The sequence below is a fragment of the Podarcis bocagei genome (genome assembly GCF_964188305.1).
Source record: "Podarcis bocagei genome assembly, chromosome: 2".
Taxonomy (NCBI): domain Eukaryota; kingdom Metazoa; phylum Chordata; class Lepidosauria; order Squamata; family Lacertidae; genus Podarcis; species Podarcis bocagei.
In genome coordinates this window covers 96,568,053-96,581,206 of record NC_138126.1, presented here as the reverse complement: position 1 = coordinate 96,581,206, position 13,154 = coordinate 96,568,053, and the positions used below count along the sequence as shown (strand labels likewise).

General features: G+C 44.1%; 2 protein-coding genes across 7 annotated transcripts in view; one reads left to right on the top strand and one right to left on the bottom strand.

The window, feature by feature from the left end:
• Window positions 1–2,823, bottom strand: part of JMJD6 (jumonji domain containing 6, arginine demethylase and lysine hydroxylase) — a 79,493-nt gene extending 76,670 nt beyond the window's left edge. For 3 of the 5 annotated variants that reach the window (XM_081185415.1, XM_081185414.1, XM_081185416.1), the window contains exon 1: window positions 2,488–2,820. In XM_081185415.1, the coding sequence (XP_081041541.1) occupies window positions 2,488–2,616 (129 nt within the window). In that variant the 5' untranslated portion in view covers window positions 2,617–2,820. Of the gene's footprint in view, window positions 1–2,487 lie in introns of all 5 variants that reach the window. The other 2 variants (XM_081185412.1, XM_081185413.1) reach the window with 2 other exon arrangements.
• An 870-nt stretch (window positions 2,824–3,693) lies between these two features.
• On the top strand, window positions 3,694–13,042 carry METTL23 (methyltransferase 23, arginine). Of its 2 annotated transcripts, none has more exons than XM_081185451.1 (5): window positions 3,694–3,780; window positions 7,348–7,452; window positions 8,170–8,407; window positions 12,476–12,560; window positions 12,803–13,042. In XM_081185451.1, exons 1-5 carry the CDS (start codon window positions 3,775–3,777, stop codon window positions 12,990–12,992), a joined length of 624 nt encoding a protein of 207 aa, XP_081041577.1. In that variant the 5' UTR covers window positions 3,694–3,774; the 3' UTR covers window positions 12,993–13,042. The 2 variants fall into 2 exon arrangements, with proteins under 2 accessions (XP_081041577.1, XP_081041576.1); XM_081185450.1 differs by lacking the exon at window positions 3,694–3,780 and adding an exon at window positions 4,177–4,340.
• The last annotated feature ends 112 nt before the right edge of the window (window positions 13,043–13,154 follow it).

Here is a 13,154-nt window from a genome sequence, read left to right as displayed (position 1 = left end):
TGCACATTTAATACTGCAGAATAATAGTGACCATGTTAAGATCCACAGAACAAGTGCAGAGCAAGCCTTATACTGAATGAACCAATCAATAAGAAATATGCATTAAGCAGCAACCCAAAAAAATATTCCTTAGTTCTACAAGCACATAGACTCATCCAGGCAACCAATAGGCAGTGGATTTTATTCTGAATGCATCTGAGTAATAGCACTATGTGATCCACACTTTTAAAAATATGTTTTTAAATGGCCAGATAATCTGATATGCTTAATGAAATACAAGAGATTCTAGTCCTTAACTGGCACCCTCAAGGAAAAACACTGTGTATGGTAATAATTATTTTAATATAATTTCTACAACACTTTAACAGTGCAACCATATACATGTCTATTCAAATGGAAGCCCCATTGATTTCAGCAGGACTTACTCAGATAAACAAATACAGCCTCAGTGTACAAAGGAATTTAAAATATAGCAATAAAACTGACAATTACAGTTAGACAATTCCTTTAGATAGGAAAGCTTCAAAACACATAAATTTTGTTCTACACTGAAAACATGCAGTTCTAAATGATTCTATTCTTATTCCTCATTAAAATAAGGCACAGCACTAACAATATCCTAATTGCTGAAAAGTATACCTGAATCATCACCATGAAGCAATGAGTGAAATCAGAGGGATAGAGAAAACTTAATCCAAAGTCACCCAAGATTCTTGCTACAGCTAAAAGTTCTCTGTACTAATAGTGAAGTACTTGAATGGAAATTTCCATTCCTCTTCATGTCTAAATTGCTATGCATTAAGATAAGATATTACTTTGTATTTCAACACACATCAACAGATCCCCCTCCTACATTTATGTCACACCATAAAGATTCCAAAGTTTCAAGATAACCAAGTTATGTCAAACAGTCAGATCTGTAAACATCTGCAACACATGAAGCCTGATCATATGGAGATTTGCTCAGAAGCCCCACCAAGTTCAATGTGCAGAGGATTGCACATTAAGAGTAATTTTATGGTCCATAATATTCTTGGAAACAGACTATTTTTGGTGTGCTTATGATTTGAATTTTAAATGGTTGCTTTCCACTCCGAGAGTAGAGTTACAGATACAAAAAATAGAACGAGACCAGAAGCCTTAGATTCATGTCTCCTTGATAACTACCCACTGTAAAGATGACACAGGATTCTATGTTACATAAGGAAACTTATTCAGTGTTAAAAACTCAGATATATACACTAGGAAGCAAATGACTCCTTAAACCAGGATTACAGTCGCCCAAACGGAATGTCTAGCTGCCATTTCTGGCAGCTGTGCCAGACAACTCAAAAGTTGTATTTTTCAGTAACACTTTTTGATTCTTAAAATTCATTCTATATGTGCAGATAAATATAATGGATAGAATTCAACTGGATGTGTTGCTAGTGTGTGAAGACAGTCAAGATCCAAGAATCCCCAGGCTTGAACCTCCTGGCGCTTGGGCATCTTCACTTGGTTACAACTGTTCTTGGCACCTGGCAAATTTAGAATGCTGTATACAACAAGTTCTGCTTTGTGTTGCTTGTTCCAAAACTATTGAGACAAGATTTGTACAGTTTCTTGAGAATACAGATGTTCTTGAGTTAACAACCGATTTATTTCCCAGATCTCCAGCAACAAGTGTTCTACCACTTTTCACAGCATACTCATAAGCTCACTCTCTCTGGGTCATTGTACCATATAAAATAAAGAACCATGGATGGCAAGACAGTCCCAAACGGCTTTCTGTTCCCAGGGTGTGCTCTGAAGGCACATAGCTGAAGCTATGGAGGTGTTCAGTCTGACACCGCCTGGCAAACCACTTATATGCCACCTTAGGTTCCATGGTCAGAGAAAGCAGGACAAAAATGGAAGAAAATAGGGAAAGAGCTTATGCTCTTGCAAAGTACTTTTTTTAAAATGCCAATGGGAAAAACCTCAAATCTGCAGCAACAGTTGCACTGACAAGACTAAAGCTTTATCCCCATTCACGTGAAAGGAGACCCCACTGAACAATGTACAGTAGCTTGCTTCTAAGCTGACATCTATCAGCTTGCGCCACGGAGTTAAGTGAAGCATGCAAGTGCATACAAGCAGCCTCTGGTGATTGCGGGTTCCAGTCCAGGAAAGTTCACACCACAATACACCTTAGTCTTCAAGGGATCACAAGACTTCTGCTTTCCCCATACCTGTATACACATTATATACAGTGTGTGTGTATACACACACACACACCCTATGTGGTTTTATGATGAATCAAAAGGAAAACGGGCACGCGTTCACGGGGTGGCTGTTGTGGGTTAAGCCCCTTTGCCCCTAGGTAGGACTGGCACCTGCCTAACCTTGCCGGTTTCACGCAGGATCCGGCCTTGAGCCTCTCCCCGACTCCCTGCGCCCCACAGCCCTTCTCCCCCTTCCCTCCCCGCCATTTTCATGCCCCTTTTCACCTCCCCGCGCCCGCTTCACCTTGCAGGCTGCGGGGCTAAGCGGGAAGCTCTCGCAGTAGTTGTGCCGGGTCCAGTCGAGGGAGTCCTTGAGCTCCGGCCGGGCGCTCCGCTTCGCCTCGCGGATGCGCTTCTTGCTCTTGTGGTTCATGCTCCCGCTGCCGGCGCCTTCGCCGCCGCCGTCTCCTCCTCCTCCTTGGTCCGCCGTCTCTTCAGGCTACGGATCCGCCGCGGAGACACCCCGCCCGAAGGAGCAGCGCCCCGCAGCTTCCAGAAACCTCACGCCCGCGCCTCCTTGCTCCGCTGCCAAACGCCGCTGCCTCCTCAGCCTCGCTCCAGGCATCACTCCTTCCCATTGGCCGGCGCTTCTCGGCCCTCCCTTGCGCAGGCAGCGCCGATTGGATGACTCTGGCAGCGGAAAGAGGGCGCCGAGAGGGAAGGATTGGAGGAGGCGGAGGAAGCGGCGCCGCCTCAGCCTCCGCCATCTTGAGAAGTCAATCGCCCACCTTTCAAGGGGCTGCGTCGCCGCAGTGAAATGTGCAAAAGTTGTGGCAGGCTCTTGCCGTTTCTGTTGTTTTTATTATTAAAAAAAAAATACAGGAACTGCACTGCCGTTTAGGGAGGAATGGTGCATAAGATGTGGCTGGCTGGCGTGAGTCAGAAAGCCTGTTCCCAATGTCGGTCTGGATTGTAAGAGAGGAGAGGCTGAAAGAAGAGAAACAATCAACACAGGCATGTGGCACCGTGAAGACCTAATCCTAACGCATAAGGTTTCGTGGACTCGAGATTCCTCAAATGCACCGTGAAGCGGCCTTGAGGTCACGAAAGCTTTTGCCCCAATGCATGTGTTCATAAGGGGACACACACAACTCTTTGGGTGGTATTCAACTCAGGGGAGACCCACTGAAATGCAAGAACAAATTAATTTCAAGTTAATTTCAGTAGGTGTACTCTGAGTAGAACTTCGTCGAATCCCACCCTTCGTTTTTGCTACACGACAGTTACCCCTTCCAGGAAAGAAAGAGACGCATTAAAGGCTGCAACCATCGCTCGAGGAGATGGTTAAACAATGCATGTTGAATCATACTTAAAGTCAGTGGCTCAGTCCCAGCAAGTGTGCAAACGATTGCAGCATTATGGACAAAGCGTGCTGGATATGCTCAGTCAGGGTGAGGTGCTTTATATTTCTTGGAAACAACATGTGGCATTCCTTATTTGCGTCCAACCCAGACATAACCGGACTCTGCGCAGGGATGAGGATCATGTCGCAACGTGGGTCTGATCACAGGTGCCTGATATCGTGCATCGGATGGAAGTAGGTCCATTCTTTAAAAAGAACCAAGAACTAAAAACTTCCATGCATCTAAATGGATCCACGAAAGCTCCTGGCCATTATCAGTCAGCTGCATTTCACCTCATCAGGTTTTTATTTTTATTATTTTTTTAACTCCGTAGTAGTAATGCATTAATTGAACCAACAGCGGTACTTCGAACCATGAAGACTGAATAAAACAAATTAAAAGGCGAGGGACCTCTGCTGCAGCACAAACTCCATCATCCCGTCTGCTGCTTTTCCTAATCCCACCCTCCTCGTAACTGGCTGCGATAGGGTGCTTGGCCGGAAGACGCCTTGAACGTTCTTGACTGCGAATGGTCCACTTAGACATCAGTCCATAGCGAGTAAGATACAGCCAATGCTCAGGAAGCACCTCATGGTTGTCTGTCTATGTACCGGGAGCTTTCCTTCTTGCCGGGAAAAGGGTTCCCATGTGCGAGCCGGAATGCAAATTCAGTGTGAGGGAGTACAGGTTTGCAGGAGAGCATCCGGAGGAGGAGGAAGAAGAAAGAGATCAGCTAGTGGTGCTTATTCCTGAGGTGCTGATCCATCATCATTTTTTAAATGCGTATTTGCAGGAAGCAAAATTTGGAACTATGCAATTTAAAGCTGAAGAAATATGGGGCAGGAGATACATATACAGAAATATGTGTATCAGATGGGTCTGCATTTACTAGTAAATTGCACACGAATCATTTGGTGTTGCTTGCCACTTAGAGACATTTTAATGAAAGCCGCTTAATTTATTTAGTTGTTTTCATGTTTTCTCTAGGAGAAAACTAAGGGCAATTTTATGGGATTTTTAAAATGTTTTTATTTTGTGTGTGTGGTAAGCTTCGTTTTAAAATAAAACGAATTGTGAAGATGAAAAGGTAGCCTTGTTATTTTAGTCCCTCCCTGCAAAGGTTTGGCAGGACATTCTGTTGCAAAAGAAAAGTATTGCTTTTTTTTCAAATCTGTTGACAAGGAGGTAACAATGACGACATTTCGTCTTAGTTCAGGACTATTTAAATTTCAAGTATTGATCTGAAAGTGGAAACCACTTAGGTTGCAATCTTGTGCCCACTTACATGGGCAAAAATCCCATTGAACTAAATGGAGCATTCTTCTGAGTAGAGATGTACAAGACTGCACTGTTAGTCCGTTATGCTGATTTTTTCCCTTAGCATTCACCAGCAGCTGGAAATCTGATGGCTCTGCCATAATATTCCTGTGATCCATTGGCACAATTTGTTCCATTATTTGTGAATCACTGAAGTAAGGTACAGGTGATCATTTTGTAGGACAAATCAATGAATTCAGGAATTTTTTTCAGTCTCTTTTGTATTTCAAGCTTTTTTTTGCTCTGCAGATCTTTGCCACTTCTACTCTCTCACAACTAAACAAATCACAGCATATATGCACTGTCTCGACCATTTGCGCATGTTTATGTATGGTTCATGCCTCAGTGATGTGCCAGACTGGGTTGAAACTTCAGCACAGTTTGCATTTATGTTAATAATAATAATAATAATAATAATAATAATAATAATAATAATAATAATAATAATTAATAATTAATAATTTTTATTTATATCCCGCCCTCCCCAGCCGAAGACGGGCTCAGGGCGGCTAACAACAATAAAACAGTACAAAAGTACAGCATAAACAACATTCTAAACTCATTCATTATAAAATTAATTAATTCAAGCCACTGGCAACCATTGGGCCAGAGCTCCGCAAAGATTGGCGAGGGAGGGAGTCAGGCTGTGCCCTGGCCAAAGGCCTGGTGGAACAGCTCTGTCTTGCAGGCCCAGCAGAAAGATGTCAAGTCCCGCAGGGCCCTGGTCTCTTGTGACAGAGTGTTCCACCAGATCGGAGCCACAGCCGAAAAAGCCCTGGCTCTAGTTGAGGCCAGCCTAACTTCTCTGTGGCCTGGGACCTTCAAGATGTTTTTATTTGAAGACCGTAAGTTTCTCTGTGGGGCATACCAGGAGAGGCGGTCCCGTAGGTACGAGGGTCCTAGGCCGTATAGGGCTTTAAAGGTTAAAACCAGCACCTTAAACCTGATCCTGTACTCCACCGGGAGCCAGTGCAGCTGGTATAGCACCGGGTGAATGTGATCTCGCAGCGAAGACCTCGTAAGGAGTCTCGCTGCAGCATTCTGCACCCGCTGGAGTTTCTGGGTCAGTCTCAAGGGCAGCCCCACGTAGAGCGAGTTACAATAATCCAGTCTGGATGTGACCGTCGCATGGATCACAGTGGCTAGGTCAGGGCGAGAAAGGTAAGGAGCCAACTGCTTAGCTTGGCGGAGATGGAAAAATGCCGCCTTTGTTATAGCTGCAATCTGCGCCTCCATGGAAAGGGAGGTGTCGAAGATTACACCCAAACTCTTACCGGACAGTGCTGGCACTAATTGCGCCCCCGCAAGAATAGGAAAAGTATGTGTGTTTGTGAATTTGTCCTTTATGCACAAGTGCTTTATAGGTAATTTGACTTCTTATCTCTATGTGTTAATTTAGCAAATACAACGTAAGGTTGACAAATACTTCCATAACACATCTTTTCTTTTTTTGACATTGGCTAAAACCAGTGCTTTCATTCTGGGGGGACACATACCTCTAAATATTTTGTGAATCTTTGTGCTTTTGTCCATTTACTGTACTGTATTTATTTCCCCTGATTTAAACTATAAAATGGTGATTTTCTTGAGTCAAAAAGAGAGTACCCCTAAACATTTTTTTATAAAAAAAGCACTGACTATAACTATGATAAAGTTACAAGAGTTAACGTTACTGGTGGAATAATTGTGGCAACACTGACATTCTTTAAAATGTGCAAATGTTCAATGCTGCTGCTAGCCTCTTTTGTATAAGATTGTAACAGCGCTTTAGATTACATAGACTCTAATGAATCCTGGAGTCATTACACATGGTAGTGTTGCTTGGCAATCTAAATAAGAGTTAACGGTCTCAGGTGTTGTGTTACATCATTTTTTAAATTGGTTACGTTGGGTCTCTATCCTGGCAACCAGCAACCATCATTTTGCTTCACTGAATTTCACTGGCACTGTATAGCTGATCAATGACAGCAACTCCTTTTATGGACACCCAGAAGAAAAAAAACAATTGTCTTCTACAAAACAAGTATGATTCCCCCTTGACACAACTGCAATTGCAGCTCTCTCTCAGTACAGTGGTACCTTGGGTTAAGTACTTAATTCGTTCCGGAGGTCCGTTCTTAACCTTAAACTGTTCTTAACCTGAAGCACCACTTTAGCTAATGGGGCCTCCCGCTGCCGCTGCACCGCCGGAGCACGATTTCTCTTCTCATCCTGAAGCAAAGTTCTTAACATGAGGTACTATTTCTGGGTTAGCGGAGTCTGTAACCTGAAGTGTATGTAACCTGAAGCATATGTAACCCGAGGTACCACTGTATGTGATTTCTAATGAAAAATCCCATTACAAAAAGGAAAACTGATGAAAACTTAAAATGCACTTGTATCATGTTTCTTTAAAAGATGTTTCTGAAGCAACCATGTTTTACAGCAAGATGTCCTTTTTTCAGGTCCTTGATCCCCAATATGGCATGTACGTTTGGCCCTGTGCAGTGGTTCTGGCCCAATATGTGTGGTTTCATAGAAGACTAGTCTGCGGCAAGAGAATTTTGGAGGTAAATCATCGTAATCATTTTATTATCATCTTCATCATTATAAAATTTACCCGCCCTTTGCCAGCAGGTCCCAGTGTTGGTTACAATTAAAAAGTGAAAATAGATTAGTCACAGGAATAGGGTAGGCCCTGAAAACACACATGGAAATGCAGCACCTTGGATTATAGGTTTATAGTATGAAATTATAATTTTAAAATAAAGTAAAACTATGTTTTTAACACATGGGTGTGACCCTTCAGATGTTATCTAGCTCTCTGCAACAGAGAGGGCTTTGACAGGATCAACTCTATCCACTGGAAAATCCTCTATAGTATTCAGGAATCCCTAGTTCCATAAATCTCTGGGACATGGACCATATGAATAGGGTAGCAGACCATGCACTATTATACCTGCTTCCCCATTCAAGCTTTCCTGCTAAAAACTGCAACAAGCAAATGTAGACCAGACCACAACTGATGACACAGTTCGTTTCTGAAGGAAACACTTAATCAAAGATTAAATTACTGCTTTCTAGGATGGTTCTAAGTAGAAAAAGACCTTAGAAATCGGATTGTGCAATGAAACAGAGGCTTCTAGTGAGTAAACTGCTGGTATGTTTTCATTTGTGTCATTTAGCAGTTAACGATGATCATGAGGAAAAAACACACCCACACTGTACTAAAGTTCTGAAGTCATTACACATGTATTTGGTGTTAAAAATAATTTTTTACTGTTTAGATTGGAGCAGGTGTGAGTCTTCCTGGGATAGTGGCAGCAAAATGCGGAGCAGAAATTATATTGTCAGATAACGCTGAATCCCCTCAGTGTTTGGACAACTGTCGAAGAAGCTGCCAGATGAATAACCTCTCAGGAGTATATGTCATAGGACTCACCTGGGGTCATGTATCACCCAGTCTATTGGCCTTACCTCCAGTGGACATTATTTTGGCATCCGACGTTTTTTTCGAACCAGAAGGTAATTCTAAAGTTTTATCTACTGCTGTGCATGTTCTGAGCATCCGTGTGAAGATAGCATAGCATAGAATTTGACACCAAATTAAATTGGTGTGAATGGTGGCTACAAAAACCTGAGTAGTTTCTCAGCTCTCTTTGGCCAATCCTGTCTGCCATGTGTGTTATCCAAATTGGTGAAGAAAATATTATTCCCCTTGATTTATATATCTATTTTTTTACACAGAGGCTGTGGTTAACAGTGCAAATATTGGAAAAGTGGTTCCACATGCAAATTATGTACACTGATAATAGTTGCCATGCAGTAAAATACTAGTGATGTGGAAACTAGCAAAGGAAATTAAAATAAAAAAGGATATTCCTTCCTGCTTAAAGGTCCAGGTGTCATTCTTAGAGTATTTGTGAATTAAGTATTTGACATGAACTTTGACTTAGTCTCTAATATATTGAAATTCCTAAAACTTTCGGGAGCACTTAGTCTTAAGACTATCATCAAAACACAAAGTGTGGGAGCTCTGCAATGAAAGAAATGGTAAGTCATTGATTTGAAGCACTGCAAGAGTATACTAGGATAGAGCAACTTTCAAAGTAAATGGGAGCTTTTCTTAAATTACTGAATTAGTGACTCATGGAAATTTAACAAAGTATTTAATATCTAGCAAAGTAGCAAATATTTGCTTTTCATTAATATATATCAGACTAAGTATCATTAGTCAATTATAAGAAAATGAATTCATTTTCTTATATTCCAGTTTTCCTTCTGACAAGAGCAGAATGGCCAACATGAAGCTGTTCTGGATCATTACTCATCTTGGTCAGCATTTTCTATTGCTAAAGGTCTATGTGAAAAAAGCAACTTCGTCCTACACTTTCTTTTGGATGTAGTTTTGATCAGGGCCAGATTCTTAAGCAGGATAAGAATGCAATGACCTGGGGGCCACTATTTTCATAATGCTGTGGTTTTAAAAATACAGGTATTGAACAGCAACAAAAAACCCTTCAAGCTGGAAGCGCATCAGAAATGAAAACTGTAGTTACAAAAATATTTTGTGTGTTTGAATTTGTAAAAAAGTCCATCAAGACTGTTAGAAAAGTAGTAAAAATAAAGTTTGAGAACCACTAGTCCAGTGTTTCCCAACCGGTGTTCCGCGGCACACTAGTGTGCCGCGAGATGTTGCCTGGTGTGCCGCGAGATGTTGCCTGGAGGGAGGCGGGCGAGTCCAAAAAAGGTTGGGAAACACTGACTTAAGTTTCTCTTTCAAAAAGGAAACGTGGGTTAAAGCGGCGCCGCCGCCCCCCACTCACTTTCCTGCTCTGGCTTCCCTAACAGTTTTCCGAGTTGCGTCACTGGATCCAGCCCCCTTTTCCACAGGTGACACGGGGCTGGAGGGAGGGAAAGAGGGCTTAACATCGCGCACAAAGGCAGCCTCCTAGAAGCGCTCTGGGCCGGCGCCGTTTCGCCGAAGGACCCCCACCCTCAGCTCCTTCAGAAAGGAAGCCCCGCCCCTTGGCTCCTTACGAGGCCAGCCGCTGCACGCACGCGCCGGCTCGTCATCGGCTCCGTCTGTTTCCAACCCCCCTGCTCGCCTTCGCGCGAGCTCAGCCGGGTCCCTCAGCCAAAGAAGCGGAGCCTCTCTTTGCCGCCTCTTCCTTCTTCCTCGGGTCTCACTCCGGTTTGGGGCTTCCTCTTCCCGTTTTATATTATACTACACCTCTTTCAAGCCTCCTCTCAGTTCACTTGGGACAGCGGATGAGGAGGAGGCCGGCATGTCCGGGCAGCAGCAGCAACAACAGCAGCAGCAACTCCCGGCGACGGCTCCTCAAGCCCCGGGCAACCCTACTCCCTCACCGGCCTCAGCCACCCTCCTGCTCCACCCGCCGCCGCCTCCCCCGCCGCCGCCGGCCACCTCGGCCCCGCCGCCCCCTCCTCCGCCCGCTATCGCCGCCACCACCACAACAGCCGCCGCCGCCTCAGCTGGGCCCATGCCTGCCGGGAGCGGCGGCGGCAGCAGCAGCAGCGCCCCGGCGCCCTTCCCTCATGGCGGCGACCCGGCCCTGAACGAGCAGCAGAAGGAGCTCAAGCGGCACCTCAAGCGGCTCTACCCGGCCGTGGACGAGCAGGAGACGCCGCTGCTGCGCTCCTGGAGCCCGAAGGACAAATTCAGCTACATCGGCCTCTCGCAGAACAACCTGCGCGTCCACTACAAAGGTAGAGGGACGGAGGGAGGGCGAGGCCGAGGCCACCGCCATCCCCAGGCCCCCTCCGCCTCTTCCTCCGAAAGGCAGGCTGAGAAACTCCCAGGGAAGCTCTGAACGTCTCCCCCGAAACCGTCGGGAGGCTTCGGTTGTTGCCTTTCTCCGCCGAGGTCGGTGGACCCCGAGCCTAGGCTTCCTTCCCGCACCCCGCTTTCCGAAGACCGCACACCAGTTGGGCCAGTACATATTCCCCTCCCGTGACTGGAGCGGAATAGCCCTTTCTCTTCTTCCCCAACCCTTGTTGTTGGAGGAGTCCCTCAGTCCCTCGCTTTGCTGCCTCCTCCCCCCACCCCCAAAGCTTGGAGGTTCCCCGGAAAGGGGGAGGGGAAAAATTGAAACTTACACTTTCGTGCGTCCCTCCCGGCGTGACGCTGCGCGCTGATGTCACGGGGCTGTAATGGTGGTGTGCCTCGAGATTTTTTTCATCAAACAAGTGTGCCTTTGCCCAAAAAAGGTTGGGAAACACTGCACTAGTCTATAGGGCTGGAGAACCTGAGGTCCTCCAGATGTTGCTGGACTTTGAAGTCTCATCGGCTTGGCTGTGAGGATTTTGTAATCTATTCCGATTTGCTGTGGATATCATGTAGTGAACTTTTCAAACTCTTCTCATTACCCAAGGTATTTTAATGAAGCCAAATCCCAACATCTGTTTGCAAAGTGTCTACACCATCAAGCCATGGCCCACTCCCCTATGAACTATAATACTGTTGATTCAATAATTGTTCAAGTGATAGCACAATGAATTGAGCACCTGCCAGTCTTAAGGCTGCAAAATTCTGCATACTAGATGGCACCTGACACAAACAGGACAGCAACACACCTTCCTCACTCATGTGCTTGTCATCATTTTAATTTTTACAATCTTAGGAGCTGCAAATAACCATTATCATGGCAGTATGGGAACATACACTGTGGCCTTTTATTGGCATGTGGTAGACAGGCAGAATATTCCACCTGCGCTTTCTTCAAAAAATTAGTCCAGACCAGTAAAGGCTATGTAAAGCTACCTGATACACGTGTGTGTATGTACAGTGTAATATTTTTCTGCACGTGTCACATGGGAACAGTATTTTGAAATGGGAATCAGATACAATGGTTGTACGTTTATTCAGCAGGATAAACAAATAATATTGTTGCAAGGGTGGGGAACCTTTGGTTCCCCAACTCCCATTAGCCCAAGCCAGTATAACCATGGTCCAAGGATGCGGTTGGCAGTCCCATTCACTACCCATTCTGTAGAAACTTGGGTCAAGATCTGAAAAACAGACAGAACTCATGTGCAAAACTGGATGAAAGCCCCCCACACTCTAAAAGAACAAAGCCTATATGGTTCCAGTAGTAGATAGGTAGCCGTGTTGGTCTGCCATAGTCAAAATAAAAAAATTCCTTCCAGTAGCACCTTAAAGACCAACTAAGTTAGTTCTTGGTATGAGCTTTCGTGTGCATGCACACTTCTTCAGATACACAGTGTATCTGAAGAAGTGTGCATGCACACGAAAGCTCATACCAAGAACTAACTTAGTTGGTCTTTAAGGTGCTACTGGAAGGAATTTTTTTATAAAGCCTATATGAAGAGGCTTTTTAGAAGAGGCTTTTTAGAATAGACGTTACTACAACTTATACTTCTGATAACAGTATGCCATTGTACAGCAAAATAGAGTGCACAGAATTTACAAACTTCTACACATTTATATCCCTTCTCCAACATGGAATAAATGGCAGCTTAGGTTTTTAAAGACCAAAGTAAAAAAGGCACAAAAGTAAAATGCCACCACTTTACAGTATTATTGCATTAAATACTTCTGTTATTTCATAGACTTTGAAGATGTTCTAAGTACAGTGCACTACCTAATGGCAAAGAATCAGCATGCTCAGTTCTGGACTACACATCAAATCAGAAGGTATGCTTACGAATTTCCCATTTTGGTATTTTGTTTCAAGCATTTTCACAGGACATACTGATGGACCCTGGTCTGAAATGTGCACACTATTAGTTTATTACAATTTCTGTATTTTTACAAGGTGTTCTGTGACTTGTAACCTTGAAGTGTTACTGAGAAGCCAGTTTTAAAATACGTTGGCGATTACACAAGCCTAGGTATTGAATGATAAAGATTCAAGTGCTGACTGGTGTTTCTTTCAGTGCTGACTGGACTATTGAAGGACTGCTTCACAAATGGGAAATGGAAAGCATCTGTGTGCCCTTGCAATCCTTTGAGGCCAACAAGGAACAACTGGCAGGCTCTACTCTTCCGGGGAGACATACTATTGAAATGCTGATCCTCACAACAAATAAAGCAACCAAGTCAGATCCTGTTACTGTTACTGTTTAAAAGAGGTTTGCTTTGATGTGTTTTAAAATAAAAGTTATTTACCTCTAACACATTTGGGTTGGATATACTAGCAAGCTGTACATTCAGCCAGTTTACAATAGATGCTGTTTAAACAGGCATGGCCAAACTTGGCCCTCCAGGTGTTTTGGCACTACCATTCCC

Bases quoted from the DNA above. Each gene is read 5' to 3' on its own strand.
- METTL23 (XM_081185450.1), top strand. From the start codon at position 4,233: ATGTGCGAGCCGGAATGCAAATTCAGTGTGAGGGAGTACAGGTTTGCA. The intron at 7,453-8,169 runs GTAAATCATCGT...TTTACTGTTTAG, and splicing joins GCGGCAAGAGAATTTTGGAG to ATTGGAGCAGGTGTGAGTCT. The intron at 12,561-12,802 runs GTATGCTTACGA...TGTTTCTTTCAG, and splicing joins ACTACACATCAAATCAGAAG to TGCTGACTGGACTATTGAAG.